The 24,557-nt window shown below is 39.3% G+C and overlaps 1 protein-coding gene across 1 annotated transcript in view; it reads right to left on the bottom strand.

The window, feature by feature from the left end:
* The window catches only part of CASD1 (CAS1 domain containing 1), a 96,945-nt gene that overhangs the window by 52,782 nt on the left and 19,606 nt on the right, over positions 1-24,557 (bottom strand). Inside the window, exons 2-4 of the mRNA XM_006891476.1 lie at positions 17,311-17,407; positions 15,339-15,459; positions 995-1,039 (exon numbers count right to left, since the gene is read on the bottom strand). Of these exons, the coding sequence (XP_006891538.1) occupies positions 995-1,039; positions 15,339-15,459; positions 17,311-17,407 (263 nt within the window). The remainder of the gene's footprint in view (positions 1-994; positions 1,040-15,338; positions 15,460-17,310; positions 17,408-24,557) is intronic.

Genomic DNA, 24,557 nt, shown 5'->3' with positions numbered 1-24,557 from the left:
TAGACTCAAGGTCATATTTTGGTTGCCTTGGATTTGGTTTAATTTTCCTCAGCTTCAGCTTAACTTTGCATATGAGTAGTTGGTGGTCTGTTCCACAGTCAGCTCCTGGCCTAGTTTTCACAGCTGATATTGACCTTCTCCAGCAGTTCTTTCCACAGATGTAATCGACATACTTGCTTAAAAATTCAGGGGCTTTCGTATGGAGGCAAAGCGAGAGGGCTCCGGCCCCCTCGGCATCATGTCTTCAGTGCCGGTGGCTTCCTGTCCGCCGGTTCTATCCTGAAGCGCCGAGACAAAGGTAAAAAAAAAAATTAAAAAAAAAAAAATTCAGGGGCTTTCAACAAATGCCCTCAGAAAACCCAAAGCTCTTAGGATTGCTAAGAAGGTATAGGATCAGGTCTCTCCCTCTCCCATCTTGCTTTTCTCATGCCACTTTCTGCTGTGCTCTCTATGCACTCTTTTGATTCTCATTCAGTCTGGAATGTTTACATTTTCCTTTTGCACAAAATCTTTGCACATGCTTGTTCCTTCTACCTATAAAACTTTTAAGCTTGCTTACTATACATTGTGCCTGGTAAATTTTAATTATCTTAGAAGTCTCTTTTTTTAAAAAAAAAACAAAACCAAACCACACATTTCTTCCAGGGGAAAGATTACATTCTGAATTCTAAGATCCCACTTTTCTTCTTTGCCACTCTTATCACATTCAGCTGTAACGGTGTGCAAGCTTCATTAATTCATTTAGTATTGCTGACTTCTCTCCCATATTCTCAGTATTCAGAAGAAATTGTGGTGATTGGCAATTCAGAAATTCCAGATAATATTTTATGAATAAACATGTACCAATTACAAATTAATACACAAGTTAAGATTCCTTGACAAACATTTGAGACACTAAATTTTCTTTTACACAACAGAATTCTTTTACTATTTTACTACACTGATACATGTTTAAAAAGACACTAAGACTCCATTTAATATTAAATGAACTTACCACTTTAACTGATGCAGTCTTATCTTCAAAAGGGATGTTTTCATGCTGTCACAGAAATTAGAGGGAAAAAAAATGCACAGTTTAATTTTATGTAACTGATAACCCAAAGGTACACAATTCAAATCCACCAGGTGCTCAATGGGTGAAAGACAGACAATCTTTCCTACTGGAGAGTCAGCTATGAGTCCGTTCTGATTCAATGGTACAGAACAACAACACTCATTAGCTGGTTTTGCTGATTTACTTTTATGCATCAAATAATCAACAGTTTATAAAGATATGGATGGAAGAAAGCTTTCAGCCAATGAAGGACCTTCATTTGATGTGATATGACCAAAAATTAAGAGAAACAGCTGCAAATACCCCTTAGTAATTGGAACATAAAATGTACAAAGTATGTATCTAGGAAAATTCAAATTGTCAAAAGTGAAACAGAATGCCCAACAGTCAATATACCAGGCGCTAGTGAGCTGAAATGGACTAGCATTGGACATTTTGAATTGATCAACTGGCTAGTTGACTCTAATGGGAATGAGAAAGCAGAATTCCTCACATCCCTTGTCAAATAGAACTTTTCAGAATCTACTCTGAAATACAAAACTATCAGTGATAGGTAATACACACACACACACACACACACACACACACATACACAAGAAAGACATGTTAATGCAACTATTATTATAATTTACTTATCTGTCAAGCCAAAGACAAAGATATTGATTTGAACAACTTTTGCAGCTTAAAATTGACCAAATCAATCATTACACATTAGTTGGTGACTGGAATACAAACATGGAAACAAAGAATTTTTGGCATTTAGAAAAGAGGACGTTGTTGACAGAAGTAAGGCCAAAGAGCTAATGAGTTTGATTTACTTATTGCACATATTCTTTTTGAAAAATCATAAATAGTAACTATGAACATGAACCTTGTTTGATAGAATATACAGTAATAAAATCAACTACATATGTGAAGAGAGAGACATCTAATTATATTAGCCAGAACAAGCGAAGGGTCAATCACGGACCAGATTATCAATTGCTCATATGCAAGTTCAAAGTGAAGCTGAAGAAAATTAAAACAAGTCCATGAGAGCCAAAAATATGACCTGGAGTATTGTTTGTTGTGTTATATGCCGTCGAGTCGCTTGCGACTCAATGGCCCTATGTACAAGAGTCCTAAAGGCTGCTCTATCCTGTGCCAACCTCACCGTCGCTGACACACTCACTCCCACTACCCCAATTACAGAATCGATCCATCTCATCGAGGGTCTTCCTCTCCTGTGCCGTCCCTCCACTCTCCCAAATGTGACATCCCTGTTCAAGGACTGGTCCCTCCTTGCAATATGACTCCAAGGAGCAGTCCGGCTTCACCTTCTCCAGGACAAACCTGTTTGTTCTCCTAGCAGTCCATGGTTTATTCAACACTCTTCTCCAGCACCACAGCTCAAAGGCATCAATTCTCTTTCAATCAACCCTATTCACCGTCCAACTCTCCAATGCACAGCATGTAACTGTGAAGACTATAGTCCAGATCAGGCACATCTTAGTCTCCAGCCTGATGTCGTTGCTTTTCAGTACTCTTGAGAGGTCCCTCACAGCTGACTTTTCCAGTGTAATTAGTCTCTTGATTTCCTGGCTGCTGGTACCGAGAGTGTTGACTGTGGAGCCATGCAAACTAAAACTGTTAACTATCTCAATCTCTTCACCATCCATGCTGATGCTGCCAACTGGTCCAGTAGTGAGAATCTTTATTTTCTTGATGTTGAGTTTCAATCTGTATTGAAGGCTTCAGTCCTTGACCTCTGCATCAAGTGTTTCAGGTCCTCCACAGTTTCAGCAAGCAGGGTTGTGTCATCTGCATAACGCAGGTTACTGATGACTCTTCTACCAATCTTGATGCCACATTCCTCCTCGTATAGCCCAGCGTCTCAGATGATCTGTTCAGCATACAGACTGAAAAGGTATGGAGACAAAATACATCCCTGGCAAATTGTCTTCTTTATTTTGAACCATGTAGTGTCTCCTTGCTCTGTATGTCTGCCTCTTGGTACAAGTATAGGTTTCGCATAAGCACAATCAAATGTTCTGGGATTCCCATTCTTCTGAGAGTCAGCCACAGCTTGTTGTGATCCACAGTCAAAAGTCTTTGCATAGACAATGAAGCACAGATAGACATTCCTCTGAAATTCTCTGCTTTCTGCCAAGATCCATTTAACTTTAACTGTAATATATCCCTAGTACCACAACCTCTTCTAAATCCAGTCTGCACATCTGGCAGTTCTCTGCTGACATATGAATTACTCCATGTGAATTCAGAGGCCATTTTAAGAAAAGATTTGATGCAATAACCACTAATGACTAATGATCAGATTACTGGTGGGATTGCATCGTCATTATATATTAAGAAAACAAAAGGTCTTTTAAAATGTAAGGAAAAAAGAAAAGCCCAAAGTAGACATCAGAAGAGAGTTTAAAATTTGCTGTAAAATACAGAAAAACTAAAGCAAGTAGAAGAAATTTATTTTTCAAGCTGAATTAAGTGAAGAATCAAGCCTCGATTTGCAATACTGAAGGATTCCATGAGTAAAATACTGACTTACACAAACACTACTAAAATAAAATGAGGAAGAATATACAGGTGCTGTACCAGGAAGTACTTGTTGTCACATAACAATTCACAAGCATTAGCATATGACCAAGAACCAAAGCTACTGAAGGAAAAAGTCCACGCTGTACTGGCAAACATCCCCTTCCCACCCTCTATCCACAATGTTCCAGGAATTGGTGTACTACCAAGTAAAGTATTTCAACATACAAATGTAGCACTGGATATCTTCACTAGTTTGTGACAAAAAGTCTGGAAGAAAGCTAGCTACTTGGCTAACCAACTGGTAGTGATTCATATTCGTGCCTACAGGTTTTTAAAAGTTGATCCAAAAGAAAGCAGAAATGATCAGATATTATCAGTTCTATCAAACCAGGTAAAATTTTACTGAAGATAAGCCATAAACAGCCGAAGCAATATATTGTAAAGGAACTATCACCTGATGGATTTGGAGGAGGGCATCAAAGGAGATCTCATTATTAACAAAAGGTGGATCTTAGCTAAAATCAGAGAATATAAGGAAAGATGTTTACCTGTATTTTACTGACTATACAAAGGCATGTAATGGAGCAAATAACAATAAATAATGGAAAACATTATGAATTCCTATTCAAACACTTAAGTGTGCTCATGTGAAACCTGTACAGAGACCAAGAATGTAGAATGGACAAAAGCTCAGATGTTATCTATTCTTCCTTAATGAAAATGAAGAAGTACTGAAGCACTACATTGCTATAAACCTCAAACCCTTCTTCTCCCCTCCCTCCGTAGTATGGACTATAACATAAAGAAAACAAAAGATTTTCATAATTGGACAAACATATAAAGGAAATAAAGCACTGAAGTTAAAAAAAAAAATAAATAAAACAACAACACTGAAGTTGTCATGGTCTTAATTTTATTTGGATCCACAATTAGTATTGCTGTGTGCCATGAGTGGCCTGCAACTCCTAGTGACTCTGTGTACAGCAGCTCTGAAGCCTGCTCTATCTTGAGCCAATTTCATTGTCTCTGACACACCTACCCCAAGACCCAGTCACTGAATCAATCCATCCCATCCAGTACCTTCCTCTCTTGTGTAGTCCTCCACCCTCCCAAGCAGGATGTTCTTCTCCAAGAACTGGTCCTTCCTTGCAAGATGTCCAAAGTAGGTCAGATGGAGCTTCAAAACCTTGCCTCTAAGAAGCAGCCTGGTTTCACGTTCTCCAGGACGGACCTGTTTGTTTTCTCAGGAGTCCACGGTATATTCAATACTCTTCTCTAGCACCACAACTCAAAGGCATAGATTCTTCTTCTATCATTACTCAGCAACGATTCTCACCCCTGGATCAACTGGCAGCATCATGATAGATGGTGAAGAGACTAAGATTGTTAAGAGTTTCAGCTGGCTTGGCTCCACAATCAACACTCTTGGTACCAGCAGTCAGGGAATAAAAAAATTTGCTATCAGAGACTTGTACAAAGTACAGAAGAGCAGTGATGTTAATCTAGAGACTACGGTGTGCCTGATCCAGGCCATGGTCTTCACTATTACTTGCTATGCCTCAGAAAGCTGAGCAATGACTAAGGATAGAAGCAGTAGTGAGGCAATAAAAAAGACATACTGCACTGGACTGAGCTGCTGTAAAGGACTGTTTCAAAGTCCTAAAGAGTAAAGATGCCACTCTGAGAACCAAACTGAGTTTAAACCAAACCACAGCATTTTAAATTACTTCATATGCATGTGAAAATTGGACAATAAAGGCAGCCATGGAAGAAGTGGTGCTTTGAATTGTGGTGCTGGCAAAGAATAGTGAATATACCACTTATACAAACAAATCTGTCTTGGAGGAAGTGAGGCCAGAATGCTCCTTAGAATCAAGGATGATGAAACTTTGGGGCTATTATTAGGAGGGGCCAGTAACTGGAGAAAAACCATCATGCTGGGTAAAGGAGGCCAGCAAAAAAGAAGGAAATACAAGGAGATGGACTGACACAGTGTAAGCACAGCAGTAATTATTAGGGCGGCACCTGTTAGGGGCTTCTTCTGCTTTTCTGTACATAATGTCACTATGAGTTGCAGCTGGTTTAGCAGCAGCTAACACTAACACAGCAAAGATATCTTGCTCCCTTAGATTTTCCTAATTTCCAATAAGGCTCAGCCACATGTCTAGTTGTAGCCAACGTAATATGATTAAATAGGACAAAAGTTTCTTCCAGTTGAATTCATAAGGCAATTCTCTTGTCTCCATCTAACCTGAAATACAACGTGAAGCAGCTGCATGATCCAAATGATACAGCTGTTATTATGTGCCATCAAGCTGGAAATGATTCCGTTTCCAGTGGATTTTCAGAGGATGTAAACTGCCCAGGAGGAGACTGATCTTTGGGTTGGCAACCCAACTCTTTACCACTAGGCCACCAGAACTCCTCAAACGGTACACAACTTTTGTTGTTTTTAGGTACCATCAACTACGACCCACAGTGACACTATGAACAACTGATCTGTACCCTGCCCTATCCTGTACTATACGCATCAACTCTGTTCTACTTCAGCCCACTGTTACAGTCAATTTGCCAATCCATGCTGAAGATCTTCTCCATCTTTCCAAACATGCAGATGGCATCTCTGGATGATTCCTAGCACCTATCTGGCATGTGGAATGCTCAGTGAGAAAACCTGTTGGTTTTTCTTTAAAGTTACCAAGACTGCAGAGTGGTTTGTTTAGCCCATTCTCTTCAGTATACTAGCATAGGCCTCAAATGGGATGGAATATAGATTACTGTAAGATAGTGTATTGCCCCATCCCTCAGCCTGGGCCACACAGCTCTGGCCACTGGTTGGATCACTGTCTTAAACTTTTCTTAATTCCACTGCACAGATATACACCATAGTATAGAATAACTTTAGTATGTACTGGAAAAAAGAGAAGAGTTTGTGTGGTTTGTTTTATTTCGATATATGTGTTATTGTGAAGATCTGGAATGGAAAAGCCGAGCATGCATTAGCTGTGAGGTACGCCAGTATGTAAGAAGTTTCTCTTTTGTGGAATGAACTGTATGAAAGTAAACTGAAAATTTCAGGACATTCTAATCTACCAGCTGCTCTGAAGGAGAAGGATGATCTCCCCTTGTGTGATCACTGCCTCTGAAAACCTGCTGGAGGGTTAGCTATGAGTCAGTTCCGACTCACCAGAACACAATAACTTATATGAAATACATAGAATTATTTATTAGTAGTTACTAGAGGCTGGGAGAAGTACAAAATCGGAAGTTATTGCTTAAGGAACTTTTGCTTCATAAAAAAATAAAAAATGTTTTATATAAATTAAATATATATGTATATATGTGTGTGTGGGTGTGTGTGTTTATACACACACACCCCAAACCATATCTATCTTCTGTGATCCGGGACCTCTCCAAAGTAATAAAGAGCAATAATCTCACTCTATAGACTCAGAGGCGCCTGAACCATGGTCTTCACAATTACTCGTTATGCATCAGAGAGCTGGACAATGAGTAAGGATGACAGAAGATGAAATGAAGCTTTTGAGTTGTGAAGCTGGGAAAGAGTACTGAACATACCATGGACCACCAGGTGAATAAATAGGGTTGTACTGGAGAGGGTGACACTGAGTTTCTCTTTCGAGGCAAGGATTTTAAAGCTGTTTCACACACTTTGGGTCTACTACCAAGAGGGACCAGTCCTTGGAGAAGGACATCATGCCTGGAAAGGTGGAGGGACAGCACAGGAGAGGAAGACCCTGGATTGAGATGGACTGACATGGTAACTGGGGCAGTGGAGTTAGACATATCCAAGTCCGTGAGACTGGCTCAAGAGAGGGCATGATTCAGAGCTATTATACACAACCCTGCTTGCTGAAACTGAGGAGGACATGAAGCACTTGCTGCACAAGGTCAAGGACTGCAGCCTTCAATAATGGACTGAAGCTCAATATCAAGAAAACAAAGATTCTAACCACTGGATCAACTGGCAACATCATAGATGGTAAAAAGAGACTGAGATTATTAACAGCTTTAGTTTGCTTGGTCCCACCATCAACACTCTTGGCACCAGAAGCGAGTAAATTAAAAGACACACTGCGATGGGAAAATCTGCTAAATAAGATTCTAAGGAGAATCTTTCTCTGTTAGCTCTGCAGGAAGGTCCTTGTCCCTTTTTAAGTTTCTGTTCCTAGGTTCATCTTATTTTTGTTTGGTGCTGTCAAGTATGACTCACAGTGATTCTCTAAACAACAGATCTGAACCCTGCCCTTTCCTACGCCAGCTTCACAATCTCTGACATACTTGAGCCCACTGTTGGCAATCACTGTTTCAATCCATCTGGTTGAAGACCTTCCTCCTTTTTGAAGATGTTCCACCTTCCCAAGCATGATGTTTTTTTCCAAGGCAAAGCCTTTCCTAGCAACATTTCCAAAGTATGTGAGATGAAGCTTTATAATCTTTGCCTCCAAAGAGCAGTCTGACTCTACCTTCTCCAAGACCTGTTTGTTCCTTTGGCAGTCCATGGGATATTCAGTATCCTTTTCCAACACTACAGCTATAAAGTACCAATTCTTCTGTTATCCTTATTCACTGTTTAGTTCTCAGATGCACAGCTAGTGACTGAAAAGAACACAGCCTCAATCAGGCACACCTTAGTCCTCAAACCAATTTCATTGCTCCACAGTAATGTGAAGAGATCCCTGACCCCAGACTTTCCCAGGGCAATATACTACCTAATTTCTTGACTACTGGAATCAAGGATGTTGATCGTGGCTCCAAGTAAGATGAAGTTGTTGACAGTTCCAATTTTTCTCCATCAATTATGATGTTGTCTATCGGGTCGGTGGTAAGATTTTCACTTTTATATTGAGATACTGAGATGCAATCTCTATTGAAGGCTGTAGCCTTCGATTTTCTGCAGCAAGCACTTCAAGTCCTCCTCACTCTCAGCAAGCAAAGTTATGTCATCTGCATAATATAAGTTATTGATGAATTTTCTTCCTATCCTGATGCCATATTTTTCTTCATAAAATCATGTTTCTTGAATAATTTGCTCAAGCATACAGATTGAACAGGCATGACGAGAGAATACAACCCTGATGCACACCTTAAACTATATAGTGTTCCCTTCTTCTGTTCATACATCATTTTTTAGTCAAGGTTTAAGTTCCCATGAGCACACTGAGGTGTTTGGGAATTCCTATTCATCTCAATGTTAGTCAAAATTTGTTATGATCCATACAGTTAAATGCCTTTGTGTAGTCAATGAAGCACAAGTAGACAATTTTCTGGCATTCTTTGCTTACAGCCAAGATCCATCTGACATCAGCACAGATATCCCTGGTGCCGCAACCTTTTTTTAAATCTAGTTTGACCTTCTGGCAGTTCTCTGTCTACATACTGTTCTAGTTGGTTTTGAAAGAACTTCAGCAATAATGACATTGTTCATTAATTTTCACATTCTGTTGGATCACCTTTCTTGAAAATGAGAATAAATATGGCATGTATGATGATCTGGGTGATCTCTAAGCTGCACCATTCTTTTTCCCTTTTATCTCCATGCCCAATCTACTCTGTTTATATTTCTTAAGATTGTTTTAAGACATAATCAATTTCAACAAGATCTCTATTATCAATAGGATTTCATTACATCCACAAGTACAAGGATTAGGATGTACACCATTAATTTGGGGAGAACACAATTCAATCTCTAACAGTAGGTAAAAGACCTTTAATCGTTATCACCTCACTGCTAACACACACACACACACACACACACGCCATTATTGTTCAATTCTTTAGTTCTATTAGACATAATTTCACACAGACACTGATCATTTAGATTTACACGTTTACTACAATCTCTGCTAATTAAGAGTTTTTAAACCAGATCAGGTTTTCTGTTTTGTTTTTCCTGTATTATTTTCTTTCTTGAAGTTCATCCTTTAGAAACTCTTTCAGTGGAAGTCTAAGTGACAGCTCATCATTATAGTTTTTATCTGTGCCTAGAGAGCAGGAAACAGGATACAAGGGCACAGGACCATCAGCATCTCTCTGAAAGGGTCAGAAGGAGTGAGAATAGCACAGGCTCTCACCAAAAGACAAAGGGCCCAAAGCCCAACCCTATTATGCCTCTAAATTTATACCAGTGGCAAGATGTTCATTTATTTGTTGCTGATTCACAGACTAATAGTTATTGTACTGAGAAAGGGGTTTACTAGGGAAGTTAAGTTGGAGAGTGGATGTGGCAAAGAGTATCACCCAATGCCAATCTGAGTTTTAGCCTAGTCCAACACAAAATTCCTCAATCTCCCTCAAGACTTGTCCTCCTCAAGTCTTGCAGCCACAAATCTTGCTACTTATTTTCTCTCTCCCCGTCTCTCTCTCCTCTATCCCTCACCCCACCCCTTCTCCCTCTCTCTCTCTTTTATCCTAGTCTCACAGCTATTGATAAATTGCAAGACCATGTGTCTCAACTTAAAGTAGCTGGGGACCACAGATGGCTTAACATAATAGCTAAAAAAAAAAGCCAACTTTTAGGCTAACAACACAATCTGAAAATGTCCTAACATTTTGAGAGTAATGTCTATACTAGGAATTTAACCAATTGTAGGTGGAAACTTACTTTCTCTCTGCACTTTAAAGAAATTATTCTCCTGTCCTCTGGCTCTTAATATTGCTACTGAGAAATCTATTACCCCCAAAAGCTATTTGGATCTGCCTACAAAGCAACTCTAATCTCTCTGATTTGCCTATAATCCCTATTCCCATCTCTAGCTTTGCCTCATAGCTTCTTCTGGATGGTGTGTTTCCCATTTTTTCCCAAATCTAGAAATAAATCTATGATTATTTTTTTAATATAGTATATAGTTGATTTAAGGTAGAAAGGGCCCCCAGAGTAAACAGCCTACCCTACGGCTGGAAGTAACATAAAACAAGGCTTCTTTACCTCAAGATTCTTAAGTTTTAATATCCTAACCTAAATCAAAAACATCTAAGAGAGGGAATAAGGTATCCAACACTACTCAAACTTATTTGAACCCAAGTTTTTCACACAATTTGTCTTCCTCAAAATACAATTTGAGAAAATCCTGCTGTAGAGACTTTTATTAAAACAATTTGCTTCAGGCATATTGTACCCTTTTAGCTACTGACTAAACCACTGTAGTTTTAGTTTTTTTCAAGTAATGGTTGCCAAATTTACTATTCCAATTTTCAGTAAGTCACAAGGCTCAAAGCCTAGGAACATTAAAAATTTTTCTTTAAAATCATAAATCTCTCTACTTTTAAAAAGTGTACTATAAAGTATTTTACTCTAAATCTTAAAATTTCATATTAAATAGTTCTGATTTCTGTATCATTTCATGAATGTAAACACAAATGGGATATACCTTTTCAGACACAAAAAAAACCCCATGAAATACCGGGGAGGGTTTTCTCCTATTATTCAGCTTTAAAATGTATACTACCATTCCTAGTAGACAAAATCTTTAATAATTTATGAAGCCTTCTCATAAAAAAAACAGTACCTAAGGACTTAAATCTAGTACGATAAGTATATGACTAGGTACTTATCTGTGAGATCATTAATTTTACAATTCCCTACCACAGGTCATGCTGGTGTGCAGAAGCAGACTTTCATTCTGCCAATCTTACACTTTAAGACAATAATTAGAACTCTGACTACTTAGAAGTACATAAATAAAAGACTAGAGAATTCACACAAGAGTGAACAAATTAATTAGCAAGCATATAAAAAGATGTTGATCCTCACTAGTTTTCAATAAAGACATTTTTATGTAAGAAATTTTCTATCAAGAGGAATTGTTGTTTAATTATGTTTTTATGCTTATCTTTTCAATTATACAGCTTGATCATCCAACGTTGCATTTATGTAAAACAGTTTGACAATATAATCAATAGCGTTTAAGATGTCTTTTTTTCTAAATTTATGAACAATTTCATTTTACTTGGCTCTACAATCAACACTGATGGTAGCAGTAGTAAAAAATCAAAAGATATGTTGTACTGGGGAAAAAAAAATCTATTCTCAAAGGCCTACACCCCCCCTCCCCCAAACTGCTTAAGATGAAGGGTGTCTTTTTAAGACTAAGGTGCAGCTGATTCAAGTCATGGTCATTCTGATTGCTGCTTCCAGCCCCTGCCCACCCCCATGGTTAGGGGGTTTCTTAGGAAGTGAATGGGCCCTAATTCAGGTTGGTAGCAGGACACAATCTCTCAATGCAAACAGCTTCTCAAGTGAAGGAGCACGCCCTCTAATTTCAGGCATCAGTTGAAAGTAGTTTAGATCAGTGTTACAAAGTTTTCTTAGTCCTGCAGTTAGTAAAATGCCTGTATTTTTAAAGTCCAGTATCTGCATTTAGTGTTTCATCCTAGGGAAATAATTTATAAAGCCCAATACACTAAATAATTTAAATATGCTTAAGATAAAAAAAGTAAAATAATTGAAAAATGGAACTACAAAGATAAAACTCAAAATTTCTTTTAAAAGCCGAAAAGTTTAAGGGGAGGAAAAAAAGCAATAGATTATATAGCATTACACTATACACATTGGGTCAGGATTAGGAAAATGGGGCAAAATGGATGGAAAGAATGGTAGGGCAGATAACAAGGAGATAAAACTAGATGAAGCTCATGATGGGAGCCAATGGAAAGCAAGGATCAAACAAAGTGGCGAACACAAGGCTCCACCCAATCAGAACCAGGGATTCAGTAGCACTGGACCTAGACATCTCAGTCTTGGTAGGATAGGCTGTCCCACAAGGAGCCTGATTAGTGTTTTTAGGTCCATAAGAGACGTTAAAAACAATGCAACCAGAACCACCCAGCACATCAATTCCATTGGCCCAAAAGCACATCAAAATGTGGAGCCAGAGGGGAGCTCTGGTGGCCTAGTGGCAAGAAGCTGCAACTACAATCCCAGAGGTGCACGGTTCGAATCCACCAGATGCTCTGCCGGGGAAGGAGGGGCAATCTCCTCCTGTACCAGTCAGATCTGATTTGATGGTACACGCACACAAAAATAATAAAATAAAACAAAATATTTTTTAAAAAATGTGGAGCCAGACAACTTATTAATGCACTACTCATGTGCTCTAATGGCCCAAGGTCTTTCTCCATTTAACTTTCAAAAGAATAACCTGGTTTTTTTTCTGACTTATCTTTTCTAATAAAGCTATCTTTGGTTTCACCATCCTCACTCCTGACTCCTTATCTTTCCTCTCAACTGTATAGTATAATCAGGGCTGAACTTATACTGGGTTTATGAGCAAGATATAACCACAGCCAAACCAGGGGGTCTGCCACCCAGTTCAAGTCTTTGTCCATATAAGGGAGGCTGAATTAAGATATTCACTATATGGTAACATTGCTGGTGCCAAAATCCTGGAACCTTCAAGGAGTAAAAAAAAAAAAGCAAGGTGGGCATGGGGATAGCTGTATCTAGCCCATACTAACTCCACAAGGGGGAACTGCCCCCATCAACAACATCCACAACACAAAACCAATTCCCAGGAGATCAGTATGCCCCGTCCCCCCAACCCCAACCCCAATACTCCTACACTTCTTTCTACCAATCCCTGTATCAGTCTTGCTGCTCTACTGGGTCCAAAATCCATTGCAATTGCTCACAGACCACCCAGAACCATATCCACAATTACAGGATTTACTAGGAAAGTTAATAGGTCACACAATTCAAGTTGGCAATAGGATATAATTTCTGAGTCAGGGCAGCTTCTAAAGTGTGCTGACAGGACTTACAGCTTTAGGCCAGTGTTACTAATTTCTCTTAGTCCTGCCAGTTATGAGGTCTCCTCCCCAAATTCTTGGGCAAGCTTGGGCCAAGGCTTCTGATTCTGATTCCACAGGGTAGCAGTCCTAGGTCAGCTCTGTCTTATGTCGGATCTCTGGTTGTCTTCTGCAGCTGCTGCTGCTCTCTCATAGGTGTGGCTGTGCAAGAATCTTGGGTCCTGAAAGGTGCTCACTGCATTCTTGCTACTTCTTTGCTGGTGGTGAGATCTGCAAAGTCTGCTGTTGAATCTGTTCAATTTAGTGGTAAGACTGGCCAATTCCCTTGTGGATTGGCCAACACACTCTATTTCCTCCCATTCACATGGCAAAGTCAAAGTCAATAGCTAGGAAAGCTATTTTGAACATAAAACCTTAACATTACACAAAGAGAACCCAGGAGCACTGAAAGGGAACCCAGGATCACTCAAAGAGACCTGAGAAAAAGTTACCATGCAGTAAATGCCATGGTTTGGCCTCCCATGGCCAAAGTATTGAACCAGGTGAGAGACAACCCCCTCTCCCCCCCCCAAAAAAAATTGGCCATGGATAAATCTCTTGGTTTTGTCCTGCTCAAACACATCCCAGAGCAGACTGAGTCCTGGTTAGAACACACATTTGAGAGGAAAAGTGAGGAGAAAGAAGTGAAGGTGAAAGCAAAGTCAGTTTTATTACAAAAGGTATGTCCCAGAGAATGAGATGGGTCATTCCTCTGAAGGTAAAACAGAGAAAGACATGGGTCATGTATAAATCTATCTGGCTGGCTTCTCTTTGATGTGTTTTTGGGCTTCAGTCAGGGCCAATGGGATGAAGTGGTGAGTGGTTCCAGTCCACTGTTCTTGATGTCACTCAAGTGCCTAAAACAGTAACCTGGATACTTCTGGGGGCAGCCTCTACTATACATATCGACTGAGACATCTAGGGTCAACATTACTGGTGCTCCAGTTCTGAGTGGGTAAGATCTTTGCTTTATCTTTGCCTTCCTTTCACTGGCTACCAGATGAGCTTCATCTAGTTTTATCTCCTTGGTATCTGCCCTAACATTCTCTCTACCCATTTTGCCCATTTATCTAATTGTGAACCTACCAATGCCATTAAGGATATATGAAATTGATTGTTATAATAATATGGTAAACTATAGTCAGTGGAAGGGGAAAAAAACCCAAGATATAAAATTGTACATGCTAAAGGATTAGAAGAATGCTTAAAAAGAAAGTACTGAATATCCCATGAACTGCCAAAAGAACAAAGAGATATGTCTTAGAGAAGGTGCAGCCACAGTACTCCTTGCAGGAAAAGATGGCAAGGCTTTGTCTTGCAGACTTTGGAAATGGTGCTAGGAAAGGCTATTCTTTGGAGAACGATGTCAAGTTTGAAAAGGTGGGGGGGACAGCTCCTCAACCAAATGTGTTGACACAATGATTATAGCAATGGGCTTGAGTGTGTCAGAGATTGTGAGGCTTGTAGAGATGATAGGACAGGACTCAGATCTATTGTGGCTATTAGTCATACTCAACTTGACAGCACATAACAACAACAACAAAGAGAGACTAAAAAAGAATTAAGACAAAATATTAACAGGAGAAATAGGGATTTTTTTTTTTAACTTGTCTTCTTTTAAGAAATTTTAATAGCTTTCTATGGTAATAATGTCTTGGTTTTAGAAACTTAAAGCTTTAGTTAATAAATAATCTCACCAATACTTTATTTAACATTTCTTTTTCTTCTGTTCCGCATGATAGCAGAAGGACCTTTTCCCCTTTAAACTTTGCCAAAATAAAATGACATGGAAGTGTTCTGTTGTACACAGGGTTACTATGAGTCACATCTGACTCCAGGACACCTAATAAAACTATAAATCGGGAGAGACACATTTCTCTTGTATTTATTCAGTTAGTTAACATCTAAAAGCAGCAACTTAAAAGAATATGACAAATTTTACCTTATTTCCATCTTCTTTGAATTGTGGATTAATTATTTTTACAAAAGAATAAAACAACTGACGAATTCTGGAGTCTCCAACGAATGCAACATGTTTATCTATGAGGCAGCTCTTTGCTTCACTGAAACCAACAAGAAAATGTAATTAAAATAAATATTAGCATTTCAAAGAACAAGTTTATAAAGCTGAACAAAATGTTACCCTCAATTGTTATTTCAGAGGGCACAATTCAATTCACAACAGCAATTTAGAGAATCAGTCACCCTTTTTCAGAAAATCGGTGGCCAGTGTTTTTTTTTTTTTGTATGGAGTTTTTTTAGTACTTGTTTACTTACAAAGTTCATATACATTGTTTTTCACACCAGATCTTTCCCCTTCCCTTTACCCACCCTCCCTCCACCCATCAAACTGTGTGAACCGATGACTAAGCCCCTTTCCCCGCTCCCCCCCATCCTCATGGCTCTGCAACCCCTCCCCTCCTTGGGTCCTCTACAATAATTGTCTTATACAGTATTTGTCTTTATGGGACTGAGTTAGTTCACTTAGCATGATGCTGCTCTTCAGTCCCTCCCAAGTTAGGTAGTAATATTGCTCCTGCATGCTGCATAATATACTTAACCTACAATTCAGTACATTATCAACTAGTTCTGAAAATAATAATGCCAGTTTATTTATTGCTTAAGACATAGTCTATCTGTAGGAGGCCTGTGGCTGCACTTCCAACCCAATGAAAAACAGTTTGAATCCACCAGCTGCTTCACAGGAGAGAGGTGAACAAACTCCTCCTCATGAGATTCACTGCCTCTGTAAGGCAGCTAGAGGGTCAGTAATGGGGCAGTTCCAATTCCACTGTACATAAGAACAACTGCACTTAGTGATTTATATTCATGATCTCGTTTTATCCTTACAGTAATCCTACGAGATAGATATCTCAAAGTACCTTAGTCAAAACTTTCTGAGTCCTTATGGGACTAAGTTCACTTAATATAATGCTCTCCAGTCCTTCCCAAATTAGGCAGTAATTTACAAAATCATTGCTCCTATGTGCTGTGTAGTATTCAATCATGTGAATGTACCATAATTTCTCAATCCATTTGATTGTGGTTGGACATCTGGGCTCTTTCCACATTCTTGTGATGGTGAACAATGCTGTTATGAACACTGATGTACAAGTCTCCGTTTGTGCCTCAGTTCTCGTCTTCTCAAGGTATATTCCAAACAGTGGAATAGCTGGGTCATATGGAATTTCTATGTTCAGCTTTGTGAGAAAATGCCAAACTGCCTTTCAGAGTGGTTGTACCATTTTACAATCCCACAAAACAATGTATAAGAGTTCCTGTCTTGCCACATCCTCTCCAACATTTATTGCTTGCTGTCTTCAAACTGTTTATTTCATGCTGAAGTAATTATTCTATTAAGGAGACAGGATTAGGATAGAACAGAAGTCCACCCTACTACAGACTTGTATGAATTCATGGGATCTCAGCACTAGCAGCTTTTTTCTTGTGGATCGCTCACCTAGGACACAGCATCCAGCTTGCATTACCCACAGTCACCGTCTAGTCTATCAGACTATAGGATACAGGTCAATCACTCACCAGTTTCTCCAAAACCAGCCTGCAAACCTATGGTCATGTGAGTCACTTCCCGGATAGGTCTGAGCCCCCAGGAAACCTCCCAGCAATGTTGATCTGAGACTTCTTATAAAAAGTCTGCTATTAATCATGGTAAGATGAATTATAAAAAAAAACAGCAACCTCACTGCAGAGAGCAGAACAGCCTTAGAGGGTCTGCAAGGTTGTGAACTCTCAGGCTGTGTGGCTCAGGATAGGTTCAAACTGCTAAATTTCTAGTAACTTAACCATTTGAGTCACTGACTAGACAGCTTTTTATCCCAGAACAGAAAAAAAAGATAGATAGATAGATAGATAGATAGATCTATATATTTCTATATTAAACAGAGAACCCTTACCTGATTTTGTATTTATGCATCATACAACTGTGAGGTTGCCAAACTTTCTCTCCAAGAAATCTGCCACTTGAGAGTAAGTATTCACATGAATCATGGCCTGGAATAAAAAGAACAGTGGTTTAAACATTATTTACATTTCTAAAGGTATTTATTCACCAGTAAGGGATCCAGGTCAGGGAGTATTCTGAATCAGTCTGATTCTAGAGGTTTTGATTTCTGGTTCTGGTGAGACTCTGGGGCACTATTCACTGGCCGAGTTGATTGAATTTGGCCTCCTATTTTAAAAGCCATTTGGTTTTAATTGTTTTGGTCAAACATTCTTTGAAGTGGTATAGCACTGGTCTGTCCATTTGCTGTACAGAGGTAACTCGTGGTTTCTGTGATGCTAAACACTGTGACACTGATGTGTCAAATGCGATAATGGTTACCCAAGGTGGATAGTGTTTGGTGGAGCCCCCCAATTAAGCAAGAGTGGCATCCACTTCCGAAACTCTATGAATATGAAGAAACGATGAATATTATACAAATGTTCAGGTCTTCCGTTCATAGGGTCAATATGAGTCATCTATGACTTGACAGCACTTAACAACATCATATGCTGGTTATCTTGACCTAGAGGACCTGGTGGCACAACGCATAACTGAAAGGTCAGAAGTTCAAATTTACTCCGTGGGAGAGAGATGAGGCAGTCTGATTCCATAAAGATTTGCAGGCTTGAAAATTATCTGGGGCAGTTCTGTTCTATAGGGTCATCATGAGTTGGTAACCCAGAGATCAGAGAATAAGGTTTTCTATGTTTCATTACTAACTTCCAGATGTGTATTACTCAAGCATGAGAAGATCAGTTAATACCAATACATTAATATTTGAGGGTAAAACCCAATAATACTTTACTCACTCTGTCCTCGAGTTGGAATCTACTCATAGCTGACCCTCTGGGGGATTACCAGTGCTGTAAATCACATAGGAGGTAACTATCCATCTTTCTCCCTCAGAGACACTGTTGATTTCAACCACTAAGGAGTCATACTTTTGGATGAGCATCTCAACTCTCTATGGAATATACCAGAGCTTCACTAAGAGACTCCTAATTCCAAAAAACCATACTCAGTCTTTGACACTTCTTCTGCCTCAGGTTTTCTTTCCAAGGATCTTCCTTAGGATGACTAATTCATTCCAGCCGGTCAGAATTTTTAAGTGTTTTTAAATGGAAAGTTCTACATTTGGGAAAATGTTTCACTAAACTGGGATATGTACTAACATGGATTAAACTGTGTCTCTAAAATATTTACATCAACTTGGCTTGGCTATGATTCTCAGTATAATTATCCTATGTTGTAGTCATTTGAACATGTAGACCATAACAAGTTATGGCTAACATTGAGAAGAATAAGAATCCCAGGCTTACTTAAATGGGCTCATGTAAAAACTTATACCTAGACAAGGAGATTGTGTGAACAGAGCAAGGAACACTACATGGTATAAAATTAAAAAGGGAGTGTTTTTCAGGGTTGTATTTTCTCTCCATACCTATTCAATCTGTATGCGGAACAATTTATTCAAGAAGCTGGACTCTATGAAAAAGAATGTGGCATTAAGGATCAGAGGGAGGTTCATCAATAATCTTGTTTTATGCAGATGATACAACCTTGCTTGTTGTGAGAAGGACCTGAAGCATTTGTTGCAGAAGATTAAGAATACAGTCTTCAATATGGACTGCATCTCAATATCAATAAAACAAAGGTTCTTATCATTGGACTGATAGACAATGTTATGGAGAAGAGACTGAAACTGTCAACAACTTCATCTTTCTTGGGTCCACAATCAACACCGTTGGTACCAGCAGTTAGGAAATCAGAAGACATACTGCATTGAGAAACTCTGCAGTTAGGAACCTCTCAAAATTACTGAGGAATAGTAATGTCAGTTTAAGGCCTAATGTGTGTCTGATTCAGACCATGGTCTTTCCAATCACTTGCTATACATCTGAGAGCTGGACAATGAACAAGGATGACAGAAGAATTAATGGTCTGAGCTATAGTGTTGGAGAAGAGTACTGAACAGCCTGTGGACTGCCAAAAGCAAATAACAAATATGTCTTGGAGAGGGTGCAGCCAGATTTGCTCTTTGGAGGCAAAGATGACGATGCTTTGCCTCAAATACTTTGGGCACATTGCTAGGAGGAGCTATTCCTTGAAGAAGGACAAGATGCTTGGAAGACCCTCGACCTGGTGGACTAACATGATGACTGCTTCAATGGGCTCCAACGTGTCAGGAAGTGTGGATGGTATAGGATAGGGAAGGGTTCAGATCTGTTGTGCATAAGGTCACTATGGGTTCATACTCAACTCCATGGCACCAATCAACAACAACATTTTGTAAACCCTAACTATTATGATGTTAATAGAGCAGGATTAGAGGCCATTTATAAAGACATACTCATTCCCCATAATGTGACCAACTGGTTACCAGCTGTAAGTGGATTTGGGGGGGGGGAGGGGTGGTCTTCAATGCCCTTAATGAATTAATAAGGTCATATACTTGATCTGATTAAAAGGGAGTTTTTCTGAGTTGTAGCTTATAACATCTTTTGTCTTATGGGAGATAAAACAATAGAGTAAGCCAGCAGAGTGCAGAATCAAAAGAGACCAAGAGTGGAATATGTCTGTAGGACTAAGGACCCTGTGATGGGAAGCTCCTCCACACAGTGAAAGGCCAAAATATAATGATCCACAAGGAATGTGAGACCAAAACTTATTAAAGGAAACAAGGACCTTCCTCCAGAACCAACAAGGGCCTCCCCTAGGGTCAGCACATCTCACCACCTGCTCAATAGATGAAGAGATAGAAATCCTAAATTATTTAATCTTACTTGAATCCATAATCAAAATTCTTGGCACGAGCAGTCAGGAAATCAAAAGATGTATTGCATTGGGTAAATCTGCTGCCAGGGACCTCTCAAAAACGCTGAAGTGCAATGATTTCAGCTTAAAGTCTACGGTGCACGTGATCCAAACCATGATCTTTTTAATTACTTGTTATGCACCTGAAAGTTAGACAATGAATAAGGATGGCAGAAGAACCAACACATCTGAGCTATGTTTCTGGAGAAGAGTACTGGATCTCCCAAGGGCTGTCAAAAGGATAAACAAATATGTCTTAGAAAATATGTGACCAGGCTGCTCCTTGGAGGCAAGGATAGTGAAACTTCCTCGCACATACTTACGGCACGTTGTTAGGAGGTTCCTTAGAAAAATGGAGGGTGAGTAGAGGAGGAAAAGACTGACACAGTGACTGTCAAGGATAATGAGGATGAACAGGATAGCACAGGGTTCAGATCTGTTGTTCACAGGGTCTGAGTTGTAGGAAACAATTTAGCACCTAACAACAGAATTAATTAGGCTAAGACCCATAATAAACACATTTTCCAATAAAGTGACTGAAAATGAGTCCTTCTGGTTGGAACACACTCAAAATACTACTGAGGAGAAGCTTACTCCTTAATGTAGAATCTAATGATGCAAGTGGAGAAGATTTTCATGAAATGAAGGGCCTTCATTTGCTTATGTGACAAGACTCAAATTAAGGAGAAACAGCTGCAAATATCCATAATAACTGAAAACAAACTGTAGGGAATATTAATGTAGGAAAACTGGAAGTTGTAAAAAATTTTAAAAAGCATAAAAAGATCAACATTCTAGAAGTCAGTGAGCTGAAATTGACCAATACTGGCCTTGATCTCCTATGCTGGGAATTACAAGTTGAAGTGTCACATTCACTGTCAAAATGAGCACTTCAAGATATATCCTGCAGGACAATGCTGTCAGGAAAAAATTAATATCTATACACACCCACAAGTAAGATCTTTTAATATGACTATTATTCAAATGTACAAACTAACCATTAAACCGATGATGCACTTACTTCTACAATCTGAAACTTATTGAACATGCAATCTAAATGTATCAATAATAACTGGTGACTGGAAGACAAGAAGATGGAAACAAAGATACATCATTGTCATCATAGCCACTGAGTCAACTCTATGTACAACAGATCAAAACACTGCCCTATCCTGTGCGACCTTCACAATCTCCACCATGCAGTCAATGTGTCAATTCATCTTGTTGAGTCTTCATCTCTTTCACTGACTTTCTAATTTTCCCAGAATGATGTCTTTTTCCAAAGACTGGCCATTCCTGATAACATGCCCAATGTATGTGGGAAAGTTTCACCATTCTTGCCTCTCAGGGCACTCTAGCTGTTTTCCTCCAAGATTTAATAATAGTTGGAAAATACGGCTTTGGTGACAGGAATGATGCAATAGACAGTATGATAAGAACTTGGGAACAATGAATGAATGGAAATAGAAAGTCTCTGTAAATTTTCATTGAAATAATAACTTTTTAAAAATGTAAAAAAACTTGTACAGTCATTATTTATTCACTATAAATACCTTTTTAAAAATCATAAGCTTTGAATACATATGGATCTTAACTGATGGGGTACTCAGGAATTAAACTGACTACCTCTGTGAATCTTCCAGTCAGTTGGCCAAGTGGTTGTTCTCCAGATTTTTTGACCCAACTTGGTGAGCACAGCCAGGGCAGCATCTGTTAGCTGAAATATGTCAACTGGTATACCATTTATTCCTGGAGCCTTATTTTTTGCTATTTCTTTCAAAGCAGCTTGAACTCCTTCCAGCATCACCACAGATTCTTGCTCATATGTTGTTATATTAAATTCTTCTGTGTCTGCTAATTCCTTTCTATACAATGACTCAGTATATTCTTTCCATCTTCTTTTGATACCTCCTGGATCATTTAATACTCTGCCTAAAGCATCCTTGAGTATAGCAACTCCAGGTTTGAATTTGTTCTTCAGTTCCTTGAGCTTAAGAAATGCTGAGCGAGTTTGACCCTTTTGGTTTTATGACTCCAACTCCTTGCACATTTCATTGTAATATTTTGTCATCCCGCGCTGCCTTTTGAAATCTTCTGTTCGGCTCTTTAGTATCTTGAATTCTTCCTTGTGCTTTGGCTTCTCTGCGCTCCAGTACAATAATCAGACATCCATTTTGGTCTTTTCTTCCTCTTCTCTCTTTGTAATGAATGTCTGCACTCTTCTTGGATGATACCCTTGATATCCTCGCACAGCTCATCTGGTCTTCGCTCATTCCTGTTCAAGGGCTCAAACCTGTTCTGGGGATGGTTCTGAAATCTTGACCAACTGACTGGAAGAGGTCTGTATTTGTTCCCATTCCAAAGAAAGGTGACCCAACAGAGTGTGGAAACTATAGAATGAGATCGTTGATTTCACATGCAAGCAAGATTCTGCTGAAGATTATCCAAAAATGACTGGAACAGCACATCAGCAGAGAACTGCCAGAATTCCAGGTTGGGTTTAGAAGGGGTCGTGGTAATAGGGATATTGTAGCTAATGTTAGATGGAAATTGGCTGAAAGCAGGGTGTACCAGAGGAATGTCTATCTGTGCTTCATTGATTATGCAAAAGCATTTGACTGTGTGGACCATAACAAACTGTGGCAGACTCTGAGAAGAATGGGAATCCCAGAACACTCGATCGTGCTAATGTGAAACCTATACTTGAACCAAGAGGCAATAGTCAGAACAGAGAAAGGAGACACTGCATGCTTCAAAATTGGGAAGGGCGTATGCCAGGGATGCATCCTATCTCCATATCTTTTCAACCTGTATGCAAACAGATCATCTGGGAGGCTGGGCTCTATGAGAAGTGTGGCATCAGGATTGGTGGAAGATCTATCAACAATCTGTGTCATGCAGATGACACAACCCTGCTTGCTGAAACTAAGGAGGACCTGAAGCACCTGCTGCAGAGTGTCAAGGACTGCAGCCTTCAATATGGATTGAGGCTCGATGTCAAGAAGACAAAGATTCTCACCACTGGACCAATTGGCAGCATCAGGATGGATGGTGAAGAGATTGAGATTGTTCACAGCTTTAGTCTGCTTGGCTCCACAATCAATACTCTTAGCACCAGCAGCCAGGAAATTAAAAGGCGCATTGCCATGGGAAAGTCTGCTGTTAGGGACCTCTCTAAAGTACTCAAGAACAATGGTGTGTCTCTGGAGGCTAAGGTGCGTGGTCTTTGCCATGGTCTTTGCAATCACTTATTATGTGTCAGAGAGCTGGACAATGACCAGGGAGGATAGAAGGAGAATTGATGCTTTTGAGCTTTGGTGCTGGAGAAGAATGCTGAGTGTGCCATGGACTGCTAAGAAAACAAACAGATTCATACTTGAGAGTGTTAAACCGGGCTGCTCCTTGGAGACAAGGATTCTGAGACTTCGTCTAACATACTTTGGTCATGTTGTAGGGAGGGGGACCGGTCCTTGGAGAGGGACATCATGCTTGGGAGGGTAGAGGGCCGACACAGGAGGGGAAGGCCCTCTGGGAGATGGATTGTTTGGTGACTGGGGCAATCAGGATGAGTGTGCTAGAGACAGTGATATTGGCATAGGACAGAGCAGAGGTTAGAGCTGTTGTACATAGGGTCACTATGAGTCGCAGGCAACTCGACGACACATAACAATTACAAACCTCTGTGAAAAGAGGTGATGAAAAAGTTCAACATCAGCAGTCTGAGTAAGGCTACAGATTGGTTGGGACAGATCAACAACTGTTCATGCAAGTTAACACTGAAGCTGACATAAAGTAAAACAAGAGCATGAGAGGCAGAGTATTTAAAAACTATCTCAAGAATAGATCTAATACACTGAACATTAGGTACCAAAAAGAAGTTGTAGGATGGAATCGGTTTCTAAATAAAATTAACTATGTTATACTTGGGAATAAGTAGAATAGTAACTTACAATGTAACCTCTAAAAATATTAATAAACCTTCCTATCAAAAGTAAAAACAAAGGAAAATTATAAAAACATAGAAAACACTAAAATAGAAATAAGGAAATGATAAGAAAAGCCACAAACAAAATGAACTCAGAACATAAAAATAGAGGGAATAAAGAAAAGAACAACACTACCCAAAACAGTGCAGCAGGAAGGCACAAAACCAGTGTAATCGATAATTATACACTGAATGTAAATACTAGACCCAAGGGCAAAGAAAGACTTAAAAGGTGGGTAAAAATATATCAAGAAAACAGCAAACCAAAAAGGGCTGGAGTGGCAACATTAATTTGTGATAAACTTCAAAGAAAAATCTAGCATTAAGAAATCAGGAAGGTTGCATAGTGGAGTATACTC

This window comes from Elephantulus edwardii, unplaced genomic scaffold (assembly GCF_000299155.1).
Source record: "Elephantulus edwardii isolate Elephantulus edwardi_28Jun2011 unplaced genomic scaffold, EleEdw1.0 scaffold00098, whole genome shotgun sequence".
In the NCBI taxonomy this organism is placed as follows: domain Eukaryota; kingdom Metazoa; phylum Chordata; class Mammalia; order Macroscelidea; family Macroscelididae; genus Elephantulus; species Elephantulus edwardii.
The sequence above is the reverse complement of the archived record's forward strand: the minus strand, read 5'-3'. Positions and strand labels throughout refer to the sequence as shown.